Source organism: Phascolarctos cinereus, unplaced genomic scaffold (assembly GCF_003287225.1).
Source record: "Phascolarctos cinereus isolate Bilbo 61053 unplaced genomic scaffold, phaCin_HiC Scaffold_2;HRSCAF=192, whole genome shotgun sequence".
In the NCBI taxonomy this organism is placed as follows: Eukaryota; Metazoa; Chordata; class Mammalia; order Diprotodontia; family Phascolarctidae; genus Phascolarctos; species Phascolarctos cinereus.
In genome coordinates this window covers 208,233,724-208,256,522 of record NW_027555625.1, presented here as the reverse complement: position 1 = coordinate 208,256,522, position 22,799 = coordinate 208,233,724, and the positions used below count along the sequence as shown (strand labels likewise).

The 22,799-nt window shown below is 33.4% G+C and overlaps 1 protein-coding gene across 2 annotated transcripts in view; it reads right to left on the bottom strand.

Moving 5' to 3' along the window:
• STRN (striatin) overlaps positions 1 to 22,799 on the bottom strand; it is a 157,113-nt gene that overhangs the window by 91,169 nt on the left and 43,145 nt on the right. For both annotated transcript variants that reach the window (XM_020992649.2, XM_020992650.2), the window contains exons 3-4: positions 18,403 to 18,476; positions 6,658 to 6,736 (exon numbers count right to left, since the gene is read on the bottom strand). In XM_020992649.2, the coding sequence (XP_020848308.1) occupies positions 6,658 to 6,736; positions 18,403 to 18,476 (153 nt within the window). The remainder of the gene's footprint in view (positions 1 to 6,657; positions 6,737 to 18,402; positions 18,477 to 22,799) is intronic.

Genomic DNA, 22,799 nt, shown 5'->3' with positions numbered 1-22,799 from the left:
GTGGACATAAAGTACAGAGATATATTTGTTAGACATGGCCACTGTGTAAATTTATTTACTATACTTATTAACAAAGGATTTTTTTTTCTTTCTGATAGTTTTTAAGGAGGAGAGTCAGGAAAAGGAAGGAGCTTGGAATGGTAATGACCCAAAGAGGAGCACTGAAATATTTTTCTTTTAATGCAAAGAAGAGAACTAAACAAAGTTCCAAAGGAAGCACAAACAAGACAACTTTGAACATGATATGGAAAATTTATTACATATTTTTTAAAGCTAGTGATATGAAATGGAGAGTCATAGTTTCATATATCACCGTCCTTTCCTACTATATGCATGCTGGTATTTAAGTTGAGAGTATTTTTTTTTAAGAAAAAAAATAAAGACATGTTTCAGAGCACAGACTGCTACAATCTGAAGAATTTAACCAGGATATCTGCTTCCCTCACTCTTTTTCTTGAAAAGGTAGGCTACAACTTCCCTGTGTCCTAAGTATATTTTTGTGACTCTCCTCGAATACATGCTTATCTATCAAATTATACATTTCAAAATGAACTACTATAGCAAATACAAATTTTCCTTTTATGTAAAAAGCCAATATACCCTAAAGCTAAATTACACTTTTCTCAACACCAATCTCTACCTATTAGCTCTTTCCCTCAATATTATCTACAAATTCTAAGTTTTACCAAAAATTCTAAGAGCTTATTCAAGGAGCAGCAGTGGGGAATGAAGTATTAAAACAGGAATGTAAGAATTTAAAATACAAAAAAGGGAATGCAATAAATAATAATAAAAGGGTGCAAATATAAAGGCAAAAATCAAGAGCCCTGAGAATGGGCTTGAAATCTTGAAATTCAGTTTTAAAAGTTTTAATTGAATGAAAAAGAAAAACCCACTATTGACATTTTTACAGTGAATAGACATGCAAGTAAAAAGAATGACACATGCAGCAGGAACTGAAGAGTTACAAAATTAGATCAAAATTTGAAACTGCATAGACAAAAATCATCATTCAAAGAAATGAATAGTAGATTTTAGGGTTCTGTTTTTTAAAAAGAGGATGAGAGGAAAACATAAAAGTAAATAAAGCCTCCTATTAAATTCTGGACCCAGTTCATTGTATATTTGCCACATAATTCTAAGATAAATGTACTGATGGGTCACTCCATAGTCCATCCAAATATATACCAATCTGGACAAGAAACATTTTTCTCAGAATTATACATTTTTAGAGCTGGAAGGAACTTTAGCAGCCATTCAGCCAAATCCATACCAAGAAATATAATCTTCAGTATAAAATTCCCTAGAATATATCATTTAACCTCTGCTTGAAGAACCCAATAAGAAGAAAACCACTAATTTTTGAGGCAATGCACTCACCCACTTAGTTTTTCCTATGTGTACAAACAAGTAAAACTTTTGCATTCTTATGGATCTCACTTTGTTGGCTCTGAAGTATTGTGGGTCTTTAGACAGTCATCACAATGTCACCCATAAATAGAGGCATCTGGAAGACCTCACCATGAATAAGAAAGTCTTCCATTTAGACTCTTCCCTAGACATCCTCCCTGGTAGTGGTAAACACCTTTAGCAAACACAGATTTCCCTGTTTTATGCCTTGTTGGATATTAACAATCATAGCGTTGCTGAACAAATGAATCTTACATAATTTTGATATATTCATAGGGAGACATCTCACTGGCAAAAAGCTTTTAAGGCAGTGTTTTGGGTTTTTTTTTTGTTCTACCACGTACTCAACCAACAACAGGTATAATTAGTACTGATACTATCTATATATTTCAACCAATAGTGTAAATAAAGATATAGTCTGGTCTAAAATACTATTCATCAAAACCTACTTGTTCCCTTCTCATGCCTTTGTAATAAATGCCCTCAATGTATGTATAAATTATTCTTATAAAACTATGTATGCATTAGTTGTTACTAACATTCTTCTGGTAACATTTTTTTAGCTATCAAAATCCAAAATTTTTGCCATGCTTTTGGTATCCTTTCCTTTCAGATACTTTGAGAAGGAATTATTCAACACACTCAAAAATCTCTTCAAGTGTGGACTTACCTTCCTTATACTTGTTCTAGTTCACTTGCTCTTCCCGTCTTTGTTTTCTTCTATGCTATTAACACTTCTTCATGCAGTACATCTGGTAAACTTCTTGAAAGTAGGGACTGACTGTCTTTTACCTCTTTTTTGTATCCCCAGTGCTTAGCATAGTGCCTGGCACATAGTAGGTACTTAAAAAATGTTCACTGACTGACTGATGTTGAGTCCACTGTTCTTGATGGTGAAAAAAGTGTCATAAAAAAACTGTACATATTTTATCTTTCATCTATTTGTTGTACTTTTGTCAGTTTTTTCTTTAAAAGCCATGGAGATGATTTCACTTCATTGTGGTTTGCACCCATGCAAACTTTCTTTAAATATGTTTGTTATTTTCATTGTTTCTTGCTACTCTATAAAGTGATAATGCTCATAATCTTCTACTACCTTCTTCTATAAGATCTGAAGAATGAGTTTACATCCTAAACCAATATTGTTCTTGGTGATCATCTCTTTCTTGTTAAGGTGATCAAGTTTTTGCTAGAGTTTTCCTCTCTGAAGGTACCTCTCACCTACTCTGAATGTATCTTGTGTATACCTATCAATTTATAGGTTGTCTCCCTAATTAGGATGTAGTCTCTTTGAGTTCGAGGGCTATTTTTGCCTTTCTTTGTATCTCGATCTTAGTGCAACACCCAGCAAATAGTAAAAGGTTATTCAAAATTTGTTGATTTATCCATTAGGTCAGTCAATTTCCAAGCTTTTTTGTCCTTATTATGGCAATGGTTTGTCAATGTTCTTACCATTTCCAATTTTTAAGATCAATAGTTTCTTTAAATAAATCAGCTTATTTTGATTACATGCAGCCATATATTTTTCTCATTTTTGTTTCTCAAGTTTTATGTCAATTGTTCTCTTTGCTCTAACTAGTGATTCTAGAATGATTCCCACATAAATTCCCTGTCTATTCAATTACAATTAACTTCATTTTATTTTGTGCTCTCCATATACGGTGCCTCTCACTTTTTTTCTCAAAGAAAATATGAATAATATCTGTATATAAGCTTTTGTGTAGTTTTCTCTAATTTCTTACCCCCAAACCATATATTCAACATTTTTTTCACTATCTTTCCATATGTCCACCTTTGTACTGAAGTCAAAGAACCTAGTATATTTAGATTTAACTTGAAGTATTTTATCATATCATTCACAGAATTTCTCTATTTCTTCAGTGCCTGAAACAGATGTTAGGACATAAGCTACAATTACTTTTATCAGTATCTTCATAAATGTGTATAAAAAGCTCTGTAATGATAAATAACCAAAAGACCATGAAAAAAAATAAAATGAAATGTTTCTTTTTGCCTCAGAACACACAACAAAACCAACCTGACCAACTAGGTTAATTGAATCATCCATTTGAAAAGAACTTGTAAGCCATCCTTTCATTTAGCTACAACTTCCTTTTCTTTTCTGGCTTCACTTAAGGAACAAATGTCAAGATTCACAAATTCCAGTAGGAATCCCTAGCCCCTAGATAAGGACCTCATATTTAGAGTGCAAACAGTGATGTTTATAAATGCTGTAAAAACTGTCTAATTCATAATAATCTTAGAGAGATTACACCTGTTAAGAGAGGGAAAGAAATGAATATGAAATACTGGAGGGGTAGAACTGACAAAAAATGACAGACAATTAAAATTAGGAGATAAGAGAGATGAAAAAAATCAAAGATAAATCAGTTTTGGAATTGTTGGATTTGAGCAGCTAGAAAGAAATGAAGTTAGAGAATTCCTATAGGTAGCTGCCAATACAAATCAAAATCTTGGAAGAAAGTCCATGGATAAAGAAACAGATCTGTTCATCCTCTGCATAAAGCTGACAGCTGAAGCAATGGCAGAAGGTAAATTGTCAAAGAAGAATTTTTATAGAAAAAAGCAGATATTAAAACTTTAAGAAGAGAAGCTAAGAAAGATAAAACCAGAAGGATGTCTTAGAAACCAAGGGAGAAGAGACTATCTGGATGGAGGTGATAATTAAAAAAAGTAAAATGCTGTATAGAATTCAAAAAAGATGAGTAGTACAACCAGGTCATTGGATTTGGTAAAGCGGTTATTATCAACTTAAAAAAAAACAGTTTCAGTAATGTTGGGAAAGAATACAGATTTCAAAGGGCTTCTGAGGGGAGAGGGAGGAAGCAGTTTACTTCAACAACAACAGGGAACCTTGTAAAACTGAATTTCAGCAAAGCATTTGACATTAATTTTGAGCTACAATAGTATAGTTAGATAGTCCCATAGATCTGTAACTGCCTGCAGGACTAGATCCCAGAAGTAATAAATAACAGGCTGCTGTCCTTTACTTCTTTCCAAGCTTAAGTACCAACTCTTAAAGAAAGTCTTCCCTGATGTACCCTTCTCACTCTCCCCTTTCTTAAATTATCATTTATTTACTTCTCAGTTTACTTGAACAGTAAGTTCATTGAGAGCAGAAGTTGTTTTCTATTTTTGTCTTTGTATCCCTAGCACCTTTTGCAGTGCCTTTATAAATAATATGTACTTAGTAAATGTTTGCTGAGTTGGAGATAGATCTCTAGTGGAATTCCTGAGGGTTTGTACTTCCTTGTTTAACTTATTTATAAATTACTTACATGAAGGCATAGATGGTGTGCTTATCAAATTTATAAATAACATGAAACTACAAAGCACGGTGAATTCAACAGGTAACAGTCAGACTAGAGTACATGAACGAATTTGAGTACAAGTAAATGTAAAATTCACCACTGAGTTTAAAAAAAATCAAATATCTAAGTTTATAATGGAGTATATATTCATGTAAATGATATCCCATTATCTTTATTCCATTTTGTTATAATTGACTAGTATTTTATCCATACTTTAACTGAGAATGCTTTCTAATCATTCTAACCATCTACCATCTTGAGGGTTTTGTACTTCCTTGTTTAACTTATTTATAAATTATTTACATGAAGGTATAGATGGTGTGCTTATCAAATTTATAAATAACATGAAACTACAAAGCACAGTGAATTCAACAGATAACAGACTAGAGTACATGAATGAATGTGAATATGAGTAAATGTAAAATTCACTACTGAGTTTAAAAAAATCAAATATCTAAGTTTACAGTGGAATATGTATTCATGTAAATGACATTCAATTATCTTTATTCCATTTTGTTATAATTGACTAGTATTTTTTCCATACTTTAACTGAGAATGCTTTCTAATCATTCTAACCATCTACCATAATTATTATCTATCTGTAATTCATTTTGGTACACAAATATAAAGTATTTTCCTGAATATAATCAACACCCAAAAAATCACAGGTCTTTGAAATACTGATATGGTCTGTTTGCTTGTGTTTTCTTTGTATATACCTGCATTATTGTATTTTAAGTCTTACCTCCATGAGTGGGTTTCATTCTTTCACTTAACCATAGATTAACCATCAAACCCTGACCAACCCACAAATTTGCTATATTTTACAACATGGTAGATGGGAACAGATTTCCAGATGGCTAGCCAACCAAGGCTTCTTTGAAATTTCAATGAAATAGTATGTCTAGTAAATCATACATTCATAGCCCCTAATACATTGTTAGCACTACTAAAAAAATCATTCAAAGGACATGCAGAGGGTCATTTGCATCATCTTCACAGACAAAGACAGCAATACAGTGAACAGTAACAATTACTATTATTTTTATTAAAATATTCAGTAATTTTAGTTCAAAAGCAATTTATTCACCTATTGTTAATACTTTATGTTTGAGAAACATAGTTGAATCAATAATTCACATATGTCATAACCCAATTTGTATCCAATGGTGCCATTACTCCCCTTCCTTGAAAAATATTTCATTGTCTTTATTACATTTTGTTATAATTATCTTAACTAGTATTTTACCCTTAATTCAAATGAGAATGTTTTCTAATTGTTCCAACTATCTACCATAATTATTTTCTATCTGTAATTATTTTGGTACACAAGCATAAAATATTTTGCTGAATGTAGTCAACACTGTTAACTCCAATCACTAGCATCCTACTAAGCCCTCTTTTTAAGCCTTATAGGTTTTGTCAAAATTTGGTTCCTAAGACTTTAGCCTCTGGTTGAATTTGCTCTTCTGTATCAAGATTATTCCTTAAATTGAATAATTTAATTCTTATCCTTCAGCTTAGCTATAATTTTCCGATTATTTGTCTCTACTGCACATGGAATACATAATTTACATTTTTTTAACTTTTTTTTTCCTGGTACATCTACTAATTCTGGAGAAGGAACATCTACTCCCAGTAACTATTTAACACCTAATGGAAAATAATTACTACTATAGAAAAAAGTTCAATATAAATTAAAGAAAATATGAGCATTAAGTAATTAATTTATTACATTACGCATAACAAGTTTTAAATTACAAATAACAAATTCTTAAATTGTTAATAACTAATACTTACATTATTAAATTCAAATCTCTATCCAAATAATAACATATATACAAGGGGATCCCAAGAAATTTGTAAACGGTTTCTTCTCTTTCTCAATTTATAAAACTACACATAAAATACTTACTGCCTGAGCAGCTGTCTCCCTTGTTTCCACATTAACTGACTATTCTGTAGTGGTTGCACCTCTGTTTCATTGCCTTCATCTGGAAAACATTAAATCATAATGAAATTGATGTTTTATATTTCAGAGGACATCTGAATTTACAATAAAAACAATAAAATTTATAAGATTAAGAATATAAACCAGCAATGATAAAGATTTTAAAAGATCCATGTAAAATCTATTTTAACACCTGGTTTCCATCACTCAACTCTGATATAAAGTTTTTTATTGTTGTTCAACTCTCTTGATAGCACCAGAATTGCAAGAGAGATTTCTTCCCTACCTTAAGCTGGACTGGAGATTTTCTTCCCCAAGAATGAACACTTCACGAAAATAAAATACAAGAATTGTATCAAAAAAGCTTGGCTGGTCTGATAATTTGCTTTCAACAAGATTAAAATCACCAAATTAAAAGTCTGATAGACAAATGAATTTGGAAAACATATTAGAAAAAGACTATGAATATCAGATACTTTCAATTCAAACACATTATGTTCATTAAACTGTCAATTTAAAATCAAAAGCATCACTTTCAAGATGATCCTTGACAAAACATTTATCTTTAGAACATGCATTCAACATTAGGCAACAACTATCACTTTAAAAAACTTTTTTTTATTATGAAGGCAATCATTAACACAAAACACAAAGAATATGAAAGAGGCTTCTATGAGTACCTTAACTTTTGTTTGTTGTTGTTCAGTTGTTTTTCAGTCATGTCTGACTTTTCATGACCCCTTTCATGGTTTTCTTAGCAAAGATACTGGAACAGCTTGCCAGTTCCTTCTCCAGCTCATTTTACAGATAAGGAAGCTGAGGCAAAGAGGATTAAGTGACTTGTCCACGGTCACACAGCTAGTAACTGTCTGGGGCCAGATTTGAACTCAGGAAAAAGTCTTCTTGATTCCAGGCACAGTACTCTAACCACTGCACCACCTAGCTCAGGAGTGGGGAACCTGCAGCCTCAAGGCCATACTGCCACCCATAACCACACATTATACCCTGTCACCAAATAAAGGGGCAGACCCTCATTCCCAACTTACGTATAGTTCAATAAAACAAATTAATACAAATGCTGTTTCTTAGAATGCATAATAGGGGTAAGAGGAGTAAGAAAGGGGCAGCTAGGTGGCACAGTGGATAGAGCACTAGCCCTGGAAACAGGAGGACCTGGGTTCAAATCCGACCTCAGACACATGACACTCACTAGCTGTGTGACCCTGGGCAAGTAACTTAACCCCGACTGCCTCCCCAAAAAAAAGAAAGAAGCACTTTTCCATAATGCTTCTGAAGTGCTAAAGTCTAACATAGTTTTCAAATTATGTCACAGAATGAAAGTGAAAGCATTTTTTTCTAAGCAGTCCTTGATAAAGCAACTTAAAACCATTAACCTTAATTGTCTAAATCACTCAGATGAGGATGGAGTAAGGAAGATTTTTCCTTTTAACTACTAAAGTCTGATCAATATTTTACCACATCCCAAATATTATAGGAATGAGTATATATGCATATACATATATATAATATACATGTAGGTATATGTCTGTGTGTGTATTGAAAAACTAGGCAGTTGCTATCTAATGCCTTCTCTTTCTCTTCTGTCTCTCTCATTCTTTATCATTATTATTATTATTATTATTATTATTATTGTCACCACACTCCATTACCCAAGTTCACAACCTCAGTCAAATTAAGAATCAGACTTTTTTCATTTAAAATGGTTTTAGTGATGCCATTAAGCATTTAGGTGCTCTCTTTCACCACAAATATAAATACTGATATGACTTTATTATCTTCTATTTTTATACTTTGATTTATATTTCTCTAATCATTAATGATTAGGGATATTTTTCATAAGGGTATTGATAGGTTGGATTTCTTCCTTTGAAAATTACCTTTTGACAATTTATCAACTGGTGAATGTCTTTTTTTCTTATAAATTTGAATCACTTCCTTTCCTCTCTCAGAAATGACACCTTTATGCTATAAAGATATTCTTCCCAGCTAACTGTTTCTCTTCTAATTTTAACTGCATTGGTTTTGTTTGTGTAAAAACTTTCTATGTAAAAAAAATTCTACATTTTATCTTCTGTGATCCTCTCTTTCCTTTTTTTTTGGTCATAAATTCTTCTAGCCATAAATCTGAATGGTAACTTCTCTGTTTCTCTAACTTGTTTATGATGTCATCTTTTTCTCTGTATTTGTCATATACCCATTTGGAGCTTATCTTGGGATATGGTATGATGTGTTACACTAAACCAGGGGTACCTAACATGGGATCTATATCTTAAAAAATATTTTTATGTTCTTTGTAACCTTTGTAAGCCTATGCATTTTATTTTACGTATTTAAAAATATTATACCAAAAAGAGGTACATAGGCTTCACCAGACTTCCAAAGGGGTCTATGACATGAAAAAGATTGATAATCCATAATACAAACCTAATTTCTGCCAAAGCGTTTTCTATTTTCCTAGCAATTTTTGTTACAGTGAGTCGTTACTCTAGTAGCTGGGACCTGAGTTTATCAAACACAATTCTATGTTCATCTGATTCTACACATTATGTACCTTTTTTGTTTGATCAACTCTTTTTTTTAACCAGTACGAAATCATTAGGATTATTACAACTTTGAAGTATAGTTTTAGATTTGGTATATAGCTAGAGCCCCATTTTTTTCACTATTCCATTAAGATATTTGATATCTTGTTCCTCCAGATGAATTCCATTTCCCCCTTACCTCTACAAAACATTCCTTTTAGTTTGTTTGGTATGTTGCTTAATAAGTAAATTAATGTTGTTAGTACTGTCATTTTTATAACATTGGCTTGGTTTACTTATAAGCAAATTAATATTTTTCCAACTGTTTAGGTCTGTATTTCTGTAATAAGTGTTCTGTGTTTGCATTTATATATTTCTAGTTTTTTCTGGTTAAACTACCAAATGTCTTATATATTCTATACTTATTTTGAATGAAACTTATTTCTCTTTCGATCTCTTCCGGCTGAGTTTTGTTGATAATATACTTAAATACTGGTGATTTATATGTATTTATTTCATATCCTGCAACTTTGTAGAAGTTATAATTTCAAATAATTTTAATTGCCTTTGGCTTTCTAGATAGTGAGATCTGCAAAAATCAATAACTATTCTATTTACTTATGTTTATTTCTTTAATGATTTTACTGCTATGCCTAGTATTTATAACAATATTTTAAATAGAAGTATTAATAATGGATGTCTTTGCTTTACCCTTGAACTGGATACAAAGGCTTATAATTTCTTCTATTACATAGAAGTGCTCTTGGTTTTGCAGATCTCACTATCTACAAAACCAGACCAGGTTCCAGCAAACCAGAAGCAGCCTTTAGGAGTGACAGAATTAGTAGTATCAGTGATGGTTTCCAGACCTCTCAGCCCACAGTTTATAAGAGGATTAGATAACAGGTCAGAAAGAGTTTTATAGGGGTCCCTTTGCTGGAAGCAGGCAGAGGACTCTGTTGAATTGTCTATACTGGGATCTGGGTCACAGTCGTAGGTCTTAGTCCTAGAGCAAAGAATAGCACTAACACAGCAGAACTTGCAACTGCAGGGGAGCAGGGACCATGGTCACAGTTCCAGGGTTAAAAAAAGTGCTTGTGGTCCCTCACAAACCAGTGTACAGTAAAGAAGAGTAGTAAACACACCTTTCCCTAGATCATACCACCTTGGAAGAGACAAAAACTTACAAGTCTCCAAAATTACCTCTGAAAACAGTTGCACAAAACACATGAAACTTACAATGCCCCCTCCACTTGGGAAGCAGAGCCCCACTACAGCATAGAGTTAAAAGTCAAGAAACAGGCTGGAAAATGATCAAACTACAGAAAAAATTCTGACCACATAAAGTTACAATGGTGACAAGGAAGATCAGAACACACACTCAGAAGAAGACAACAAAGTGAAAATTCCTGTATCCAAAGCCTCAAAGAAAAAATATTAATTGATCTCAAGACATGGAAGAGTTCAAGAAGGATTTCAAAAATCAAGTAAGAGAGGTAGAGGAAAAATTGGGAAGAGAAATGAGAGTGATGGAAGAAAATCATGAAAAAAGAGTCAACAACTTGGTAAAGGAAGCACAAGAAATAGTTAAGAAAATAACACCTTAAGAACAGAATATGCCAAATGGTAAAGGAGGCACAAAAATCCATGGAAGAGAAGAAAGCCTTGAAAAGCAGAATTGGCCAAATGGAAAAAGATTTACAAAAATTCACTGAAAAGAACACCTTAAAAAGTGGAACTGGCCAAATGGAAAAGGAGGTACAAAAGGTCACTGAAGAAAATAATGCCTTAAAAGTTAGAATTGATGATAAATGGTCAAAGGATATGAACAGACAGTTCTCAGATGAAGAAATTAAAGCCATCTATAGTCATATGAAAAAATGCTCTTAATCACTATTGATTAGAGAAATGCAAATCCAAACAACTCTGAGGTACATCACACCTATCAACATGACAAAACAGGAAAATGATAGATGTTGGAGAAGATGTGGGAAAATTGGAACACTAATGCATTGTTGGTGGAGTTGTAAAATGATCCAACCATTTTGGAGAGCAATTTGGAACTATGCCCAAAGGGCTATAAAAATGTGCATACCCTTTGACCCAGCAATAGCACTTCTAGGGCTATATCCCAAAGAGATCACACAAATGGGAAAAGGACCCACATGTACAAAAATATTCATAGCAGCTCTTTTTGTGGTGGCAAAGAATTGGAAATTGAGAGGATGCCCATCAATTGGGGAATGGCTGAGCAAGTTGTGGTATATGAATGTAATGGAATACTATTGTGCCATAAGAAATGATGAACAGGCTGACTTCAGAAAAACTTGGAAAGACTTGTATGGTCTGATGCTGAGTAAAGTAACCAGAACCAAGAGAACACTGTACACAATAACAGCCAGCTGTGCGATGACTAATACTGATAAACTTAACCCTTCCCAGCGCTACAGGATCTAAGACATCTCCAAAGGCCTTGTGATGGAAAAATGCTATCCACGTCCAAAAACTATGGAATTTGAATTGCTATTTTTTTTTCTCTTCTGTTAAGTTTTGTTTTCTCTTTCTGGTGGTTCCTCCTATTGGTTCTAATTTTTACTTACAACATCACTAATGTGAAAATATGTTTAATAGGAATGTATATGTATAGCATTTATCAGAAAGTGCGCCATCTTGGGGAAGGTGGTGGGGAGGAAGGGGGAGAAAAATTTCAAACTCAAAAGCATATGGAAGTGAGTGTTGATAAATCAAAATAAATTAATAAAAAAAAAAGAGATTTCCATATCCCCCTCAAAAAAAGTTAGAATTGGGGAATTGGAAACTAATGACTTGATGAGACATCAAGAAACAGTATCAAAAGAATGATAAATAGAAGAAAATGTGAAATATCTCATTGGAAAAACAACTGATCTGGAAAACAGATCAAGGAGAGATAATTTAAGAATTACTGGACTACCTGAAAGTCATGATAAAAAAAAAAGGCAAAGCCTAGACATCAATCTTTCAAGAAATTATCAAGGAAAACTACCCTGATATTCTAGAACCAGAGGGTAAAACAGAAATTGAAAGAATCCACCAATCACCTCCTGAAAAAAATAGCAAAATGAAAACTCCCAGGAATATTATAGCCAAATCCCATACCTCCCAGATCAAGGAGAAAATATTGCAAGCAGCAAAAAATAAACAAGTCAAACAACTGTGGAGCCACAATCAAGTTAACACATTTTTCAGCAGCTTCTACATTAAAGGATAAAAGGGCTTGAAATGATATTCCAGAGGGCAAAAGAGCTAAGATTACAACCAAGAATCAATGGATATTCAATGATATAGAGGACTTTTGAGCATTCCTGATGAAAAGACCAGGGCTGAACTGAAAATCTGACTTTCAACTACAAGATGCAAAAGAAAGATAAAAAGGTAAACAGGAAAGAGAAATTGCAAGAGATTTCATAAGGTTGAACTGTTTACGTTCTTATATGGGAAAATTATATTTATAATTCCTATAAACTTTCTCATTATTAGGGCAGTTAGAAGAAGTACATATAGACAGAAAGAAGAGATTTGAGCTAAATGTGGTGGTATGATTAAAAAAATAAAACTAAGGGATGAGAAAAAAGAATGCACTGGGAGAAGGGGAAAGAGAGAGGTAGAATAGGATTAATTATCTGACATAAAAGAGGCTGAAAAGAGATTTTTACAGTGGAGGGGAAAATAAGGGAAGTGGGGATGGGAGCACATGAACCTTAATCTCATCTGAATTGGCTGAAAGAGGGAATAATATACACAATCAGTTGGATATAGAAATCTATCTTACCATGCAGGAAAGTAGAAAGGGAAGTGGATAAGAGGTGGGGGGAGGGGAACTGGTAAAAGAGAGGGCAGTTTGGGGGAGGTAAAAGTCAGAAGGAAAACACTTTTCAGAATGGACAGGGTAAAAGGAGAGAGTAGGATAAATGGGGAAAATACACAGTTGGTAATCATTAAAAAAAATTTTACAGTGAGTTTCACTAATAAAGACTTCATTTCTCAAACATATAGAAAGCTGAGTCAAATTTATAGAAATAAGAGCCATTCCTCAACTGATAAATGGTCAAAGTCATGATATGAAAAGGCAGTTTTCTGACAAAGTAATCAAAGCTATCTATAGTTATATGAAAAAGTGCTCTAAATTACTATTGATGAGAGAAATGAAAATTAAAACAACTCTGAGGTACTACCTCACACCTATCAAATTGGCTAATATGACAGAAAAGAAAAATGACAAATGTTGGAGGGGATGGGGGCAAATCAGACACTAATGTACCACTGGTGAAGTTGTATACTAATCCAACCATTTTGGAGAGAAATTTGGAACTATGTCCAAAGGGCTATAAAACCATGCAGACCTTCTGACCAAGTTATACCACTACTAGGTCTGTATCCCAAAGAGATGAAAAACAAAAAGGAAAAGGACCTATGCGTAGAAAACTATTTATAGCAGCTCTTTTAGCGGTGGCAAAGATTTGAAAATTGAGGGGATGTCCATCAACTGGAGAATGGCTGAACAAATTGCTGTATATTACAGCGATAGAATACTGCTGTGCTTTAAGCAATGATGAGCAGCATGGGAAGACTTACATAAATTTATGCTGAGTGAAAATGAGCAGAAATCAGGAGAACACTATGCACAGTAATGGCAATACTGTACTAACTTTGATAGACTCAGCTCTTCTCAGCAATGCAAGGATCTAAGACAACTCCAAAAGACTTATGATGGAAAATGCTATCCAAATCCAGAAAAAGAACTACAGAGTCAGAATGCAGACTGAAGTATACTATTTACTCTCTTTTTTGTTGTTGTTTCTTCTTTCTTATGGTTCCTCCCATTAGTTCTAATTCTTCTTTACAACATGACTAATGTGAAAATAAGTTTAATACAAATGCATATAGAGCCTATATCAGATTGCACATCATCTTGAAGAGGGGGAAGGAAAGGAGTGGAGAAAAGTTAGAACTCAAAATTCTATGGAAGTGAATGTTGAAAACTAAAACTAAATAAATGATTAAAAAAAAGAATTGATGAGTAGGATGCTCTCAGAAAAACATGGAGAGACTTACATGAACTGATACAAAGTGAACTGAGCAGAACCAGGAGAACACTGTACAAAGTAACAAGCAATGCTGTATGATAATCTACTATGAATAACTTAGATATTCTCAGCAATACAACAATCCAAGACAATTCTGTAGGACTTATGATGAAAGGTACTGTCTATCTCCAGAGAAAGAACTGGTAGAGCCTGAATATAGATCAAAGATACCTTTTCTTTATTTTTCTTGGGTTTTTTTTGGTCTGTGTTTTCTTCCACAGGATGACTTACATGGAAATGTGTTTTGCATGACTACATATGTATAACCTATGTCAAATTGCTTGCCTTCTCAATGAAGGGGGCAAGGAAGGGAGAAAAAGAATTTGGCACTCAAAATTTGAAAAAAAAAGAATGTTAAAATTTTTTTTCATATAATTACAAAAAATAAAATATTAAATAAGATTTTAAAATAGAAAATTAATGGCTTCAAAATATCCAGTGAAGTTTTGTCACACATTTTTTGCCAAATGGCTCAGGTAAGTCAACTCTTTTTGAGATTAAGTATGTTTCTGCTTTCAAATAGAAAATAAGTAGACAACTCCAGTAAGAGATGGAAAAACTTTGTTATTCAACTTATGCTAAAGTACATCTTATTGGAATCAAGATTCAGAAACAAAAATATAATGACAGTCCTACTAGTTTATGAAACAAGCAGTAATTTATGATTTAGTCTCAACAGTACTTTCCAGTGTTCTGGAGAAACAAATAGAGGTGTTAGTCCAGAAATGCAGTCTGGAATTATGCCAAACTTAGCTCTTTGGCATGTCTCTTCGGCAATGTGGCAAGGCCCCTATACATTAGTCCCTATATTCATCTTACTTTTTTTGCCTGCTTCAGATTTCTCCAATCTTCTATAGCATGTGAAAAGAAACTAATCAGTCAAAATATTCATAGTAGCAATTTTTGTGGTATCATAGAAACAGAAACAAAATGAGTAGATACCACTTCAGGTGTGGCTGAAAAAACTGGGGTATATCAATATAATAGAATTTTTTTGCCCCACAAGAAATGAAATTGCTAAAGTAACAAAATTTCAAAAAATGAAACTGTTAAAGTAGCAAAAAACACTAATAGCAATGGCTCAAAAACGACTGCTTAACCAAAAGTTTAATGACATCAAATTGTTAGTCAATGAGTTTTGTAACTTTTTGCTGAAATGCGAGCTTTCTTGCTAGCTTAAGAAATAATAAACAGTAAACAATACTTTATTTTACTATGACACTAATAATCAGGTTTTTTTTTCTAACAGTCATCACTGTCCACAGTGTGATGCAATCAACAGAGGGTCAGCCTGGGTGTCAGGAAAACCTGGGTTCAAACCCTGCCTCTGACACATAACAATAACAATAATAGCCCATATTTATATAGAGCTCTAAGGATTGCAAAAGAATTTACATGTACTATCTCAAAACAACTCTGTGATAGGTGCTATTATTATCAACATTTTGCAAATGAGGATGAGACCAAGAGAAGTCAAGTGATTTGACCACAGTCACACAGTTAGTTAGGTGTTTGAAGAAGCCTTAAAATCCACCTCATCATTGGCCCAAGTCAGTGCTTTTATCCACTATGAGACCATGGAAATGGCACTTAACCTTCCACCGCACCAGGCAACCTTCTAAGACTAAGTTAGAAATGAATTGGTGATCATATCAGTACAGGAGCTTCTTCATTAGCGGTTCCCCACACTAATGAAAACACAGGTCTAGACAAAATAATTTCCCATTGTTGCAAGGGGCAACTAGGTGGTGCGGTGGATAGAGCACTGGGCTTAGAATCAGAAAGACTCCTCTTTGTGAGTTTAAATCTGTCCTGAGACGCTTACTAGCTGTGTGACCCTGAGAAAGTCACTTAACCCTGTGTGCCTCAGTTCCTCACCTGTAAATGAGCTAGAGGAGGAAATGGCAAACCACTCCAGTATCTTTGCCAAGAAAACAGCAAATGGGGTCGTGAAGAGTCAGACAAAACTGAACAACAAAGAAAGAATGTTTGTGATCTTCTTATACACTGGAAAAACCAGTATGTAGGTATATGTGTATGTATCTGTAACTGCTTCAAAATGTCTATATGTATAGATACACACACGTACACATAGTTCAAAAGATTACAGTTTCATTAGTAAGAAAACTAAGAATAATCAATATATTTGTCAATATCTGTATGCTTTTAAATTTAGCATACCAAACATGATACTTTATGAATAAAATCAAAATTTTATGATCCTCAACTAACAAAATGACTAAATCGCAAAAGGCATGGAAAAATTAAGTCATATAACAGTGCCTTGCCTATACTAGTGTTCATAATCCCCTCTTAAATAAGCTATTACACTCTTACCTGAACACATACACTCACACACCACACACACAAAATCTGCAATTTATACTTTTCTAGTCATAAGTTCTGATACTGAAAAGGCTTTTTAAGCAATTTTTCAAGCAATTAAAAATGTTAATAACATCTGGACATATTTCCTACTGCACCTATGTAATTCCTTTCACAAAGAAATGATGCCCTTAGTCATCAGCTATCCTATTCCTACTTATCAGGGCTAAGGTTGTAGCAATTATAAAAAACAAAATTTGCACATGTACAAAATTACTTTTTTTAAAAATTACCTAGGGGCAGCTAGGTGGCACAGTAAATAGAGCTCTGGCCTTGGAGTCAGGAGTACCTGAGTTCAAATCCAGCCTCAGACACTTACCACTTACTAACTGTGTGACCTTGGGCAAGTCACTTAACCTCGATCGCCCCACCCCCCCAAAAAAAAGCAAAACAAAAAATTACCTATATATTCTCTTATTACATTTTATAGCTTTGAAAAAAATAGCTTTTAAAAAGTTTTGTTACTATTCTTTCGTTGTATAAGTAAAAGATATTTTAAATTACTCATAATGGAAAAACTATTTCATAAATTGGGAAATCACTAAAGTAACAGTTAAAAATATTTTGTTCCAAGTTTTTCGAAGGGACACAAACTGTGCACTTATCACTTGCTGGATTTTTTAAAAGAAAAATATTAATTATCTAGTATTGACTAATCATTTTTTAATATGGGAGATAGGCTGATATAAAAGGAAGGGTGCTGGATTTCTTTTCAGAGGATTTCTGCCACTCACTACCTGTATGACCTTGACCAACTCACTTAAAACTCTCTAAGCCTCACTTTTTTATCTGTAAAAAAGAGGGGTTTGTCCTTCCACCTCTAATATATGATCCATAAATATAACCTCTTTAAATTATCCAGGTTCATGAGTGCAGTCTTGTCCAACCAACATTTAACAAAGAAGTCTATTATACACTTCAGATGGGTAACAGTTAAAAATCACTGCTTCTATCTTTCTCTCTCAGCTAAACTTTAAGTTACATGGTTTGATCCAATAAGGAGAGAAGCATAGGAAGGGAGCATACCTGAAGTACACATTGTAATGTGTCCCCTTAAAGATAATCTTCTGTGCCACTGAAGATAAAAAACAGACAATCCTCTTTATACTACTATTTACTATGACAACAATGACGACTACTACTAACTAGTATTTGTATAGAGTTTGAAGGTTTGCAAAGAGCTTTACATGTTCTCTTTTCATCTCCTATAAGAGGAAAACTCTCATTTCAATATTCTCTTCTCTTCCCTTTAAGATTTCGAGTATAGAATGCTTTAAACTGAGCACCTTAAAATCGCACCCTCTGACAGATACCTTGATCATACACGGATGTCTGTGTTATTTGCTACATACCTGTGTTTGCTTTCCCTAATTAAGCTGCAGTGGAAATAATCATTAAAGATAATATTTAAGAAAACAGAGAAAAAAGGAAAAATGCAGAGAAATAAATACAATAAATGTGTGTCAGGAAGGAAGCAGAAAAAGGGAAAAAATACTGGGAAGGAATACCAAAGAAAGTATCCAGGATGAAGTATCATAATTAGCATTTAAATAGTGAAAAAACATGACTAAACTTCAGACAAACATTTTTGTTATTTATTATGGGAGCAAAGGATCGGTCTAATAATTAAATTTTAAAAAAATTTAATTTCTTACCAGAATCATAACTTGGAGGCTTCATATCTCCCTGATTCAACTCTGTCCCATACTTCAACTTATGGTATTTGGCTCTAACAGAGAATGAGAAAATAAAAACCATCTTAAAATACACTTAAATGAATTTAGAGATATGTAGCAGGCATCATCTCTAGCATGCATTAGCTCTGATTAAACCGTAATGAAACTTAGGAAAAGCTCATATCCATCCCAATGGAAAAGTCAAACAACAAAAAACTTTTTTTATATGGAAACAAACATGTATAATACTTGCTCTCCAATCTTAAACAGCTTACAATCTAGTAGGAGAGTTATGGCAAGTATATAAATAACTATAATACAAAATCAGAATATGAGAAATGTATGACAGGTATAAAGTGTTAATAATAACAAGGAGAGTGGATTCAGAGAAGGCTTATTAAAAAAACTGCATCTGAACCGGACCTTGAATGTCTGCAAATGAGGATGAGAGGAATGCATTTTAGGTATATGAGATATCATGAGCAAAAACATGAGGCAGAAAATAGTAATATTCAACTCTTTTGTTAAAAGAAGCTAGATGGTTTAATATAGAGAGCACTGGATTTGGAATCTGAAGACTGTAAATATTTATAGGTTTAGAAACAAAAAAGAACTCATTAGTCATCCAGTCTAATCTTCTCCACTTACAGATGAGAAAATTGAGACCCTGAGAGATGAAGTGACTTGCCCAAGGTCACAAATTAGTAAGTGGTAATGCTGGAACTTGAATCTAGGTTCCCTGACTTCAAATACAACGCCATTTCCACTGTACTACTCTCTGCCTCCTACGTGAGTTTAGGTGCTCACTCTGCCCCTTAGCAAACACTGTGCTATTGGGGAAGTCACTTAATATCTTACCATCTGTTTCTTCCATCTACAAAATGGAAGTAAGGACACTTGCACTGCCTATCTCACTGGGTAGTTGTGAGGAAAGAGATTTGTATATCATCAAATACTTTTAAAATGTGGGCTATTTGTTGCCACTAAGTGCTTCAACTGCATAAAATAAAGAAAAAAATTCCATATCATAAACTTGTTTCCTGCAATCATCGATGAAAGATGAACCTACAAACTATCAACGCTATTTTGACTAATTCTGCAGTGAAAGGAGGACAGTTCTTCTGCTGGTCAAACGTGTACAGTAATTGCCAGGACCCACAACAAGTGAGAAATATACCTAAAAAGTCAAAGCTTGGCTGGGGACAAAAAAGAGATGACACGATACTCTTTCCTGAGACTGCAGTTTTCACAGTATGCTGGCAGTGCATAGCCCAAATCCCCACCATAGTTCTCAGAAGGATGGACATAAGATTTCTGACTATGCACAATTTCAAAAGAACACGACCAGAAGTACTGTATCACCAATATTAGATAAAAAGAGATATTTTGGCAGGAACCAATTCAAAATTACTATTCTTCCTCCAAATAGAATATGTTTCTCTCATCTACCCAGACAATACCAGGAAAAGGTAATACCATGAAAGGACATACTATTGGTTTCTTTCTATAAGTGTCAGGTGAAAGTGATTCTTTCTATAGAACCTTTTCAATCTTTCCCAAAACCCTTGCAACTGAAACAAAGTATTACCTTTTAACCAAAAGAAAATGTAACTAGCCTTCCACGGCCAAGTCATTCTCTGAATAAAGGTGGCATTTTACTTTATGTTGAAATATTATGCAATTCATTTATTTTTTAAAATGGAATGAAGTAATATCTCTAAACACTGAAACACTACCTCATGGTACAATCTAGTGGTCTTACATAAAACTGCAGAAGAATGATCAGAAAAGAACTAAAAAATATTAGTTTAACAAATAACAGAACTCATTAGGATTTCTATTTAAAATTTAACCATGACTAATTTTAATAAAATGTCTTCAGCCAATTAATCAAAGAATAAGATATTTTATAAAGTAAAATCAGTCATGACTGGGCTAGCCTATAAAGCTACTTTATTATCATTCTAACTAGAAAACTTCTGCCTTCATGAAAAATGTTAGTTTACACCCATTACCTTCCTCAACTTCAAAGCTATTCTTCTCACCTATTTTTTCCCATTATTTTCATTTAAACGGGAGTACTTCTAACCTCTATAGCATATTGTCCAACCAATATTTTTTCATCACTTGTTTTCTCTCCATCTAATTCAAGTAATGAGACATAAGCAAGAAAGGTATCTAATTTTGCTTCATAAGGAGTCCTAAGACCTATAGTTAATAAACTATGATAACTATAAAATACCATGATAACAGATACTGAATTTAAGTTCCATTCTAGCTATTCTGGTATCTATATTTACTTGTACTAGAAATAGTCCATGACTTGCCAATCACTTCTCTTATGGTATCTCAAAAAAAAAATACACACACACACACACAATATATATATATATATTGAAGTTTTTTTTTTTTACACAGGTCAATCCCAGCTTATGAAATGGTCTTTAAAATATTAATTCATTTTTTTAATAAATCATACTTTATATATACTACAGAATCTGCTATTTAAAAGAAAATGATGAGTACTTTATAAAATGATCACTCAGCAAGCATTTAAGCACACTTATTTGGTACCAGGTGTACTAAGTTTAAAAAGGCCATCTGATTTATCTTTTTAAAACTGAATTTTCTTGAAGTATATGTGGAGGCAGGAAGCATCTCACAATCATAATGTCTCAGAATTATCAGGGGCTTTAGAGGCCACATAATTTGATTCATACCTAAACAAGAATCCCCTCTACAAGACAGCCAACAAATGTTCGGCCTTTACTTGAAAACTTTTAGTGAAGGGGAATCCACTACTTGCAGAGGAAGTCCACTCTACTTCTGGACAGCTCTACTGTTAGGTAATTTTACCTAATGTCAATGCTAAATTTGCTGCTTCTTAACTGCCACCCAATATTATCGATTCTAGACACTAAAGCCACACAGAACGAGTCTAATTCCTCTTCCACCTAGCTGACCTTCTTACACTTAAAGACACCTCTGATATACCACCTAGGCCTTCTCTTCTCCAAGCTAAACATTTCCTTCAACTCACCCTCATATGGCATAAAATAAAGGCTTTTCAGCATGCTAGCTGTCACTTCCTGACACTCTTTAGGTTATCCATGCCATTCCTAAAATGTAGCGCACAAAACCGATGTGTGCTGACCAGGGCAGAGTTTAACAGGGCTTTCATTAACCTCTCCACGCCTGGACACTATGCCTCTCTTAATACAGTCTACTATCAAGTTGTCTTTTTTTCGGCTGCCATATAATGCTGACTTAACAGTAAGCTTGTAGTCCACCAAACCTCTAGTAGTCTAGATCTATTTCAGACAAACTACCATCTAGCCATACTTCCCTAGTTTATATTTCTGCAACTGATTTTTAAATCCAATTATAAAATCATACTCTTCCACACTTCTATAATACAACTATCTGAATATATATACACATACATATACATATATGTGTATATACATATATACTTACACATATACACATATCTATTCTGTATATATATGTATGTATATATGTCTGTGTCTAAACATATATACATATAGACACACACATATATATATATATATATCTTCCTGACAGAAAACTCAAAAAGCAAACTGTTTTTGGACTAAAAGGACAACTTAAAATTAATGTTTGTTCAGTTAAACATGAAGCGCCTAAACTATGTGAATGCCATTAAACTTGAGATGTCCTAAAATTCCCTTTTTTAAAAAAATCATCATTCTCTAAGTTTTTAACCTAATTTACTATAAAATCTAATAGACAAATGGTATGATTTTGTAAGGAGTATTCATGTTGATTACAAGAATGAGCTTCGAAGAAGACATTCACAAGTTTATTGATCAGAAGTATTAATATGGCTGTATGGCTAGACTAACATTATACAATAATACCAATTATGATTCTCCTTGTACCCACAAGCCACATACATGAGAAAAATGGTTCTTCCATTTTGCTGTATCCTACAACATTAATACTACTATTAATCAATCTGAAAGAGTATGTATTTTTCTTCTAATATCTTAACCTTAATCTTAATCTCTTGATATTAAATAATGAACAAGATTTCATAACATAACACTTTTCAGGAGGAATCTTATACAGTAAATTTAACTATTTGAAACATGGCTTAGAACTAAGAAGAAAAAGAAGTACTTAAGTAGCTAAAATTAATATCACATTCACCTACTTTACTGAGACTCCCAAGTATGCATTTATTTTTATTTTAGACAACTCTAGCGAACTATAATATGGTTTCTTAGCCCACAGCAGATCAGAAGCATCCTTAGTCTACAGCAGATCAAAATTAGAAGGGAAAGGAACTCCTAAAGGAAGATACAGTGACAGGACCAGGACCAGAAAGTGAAAAT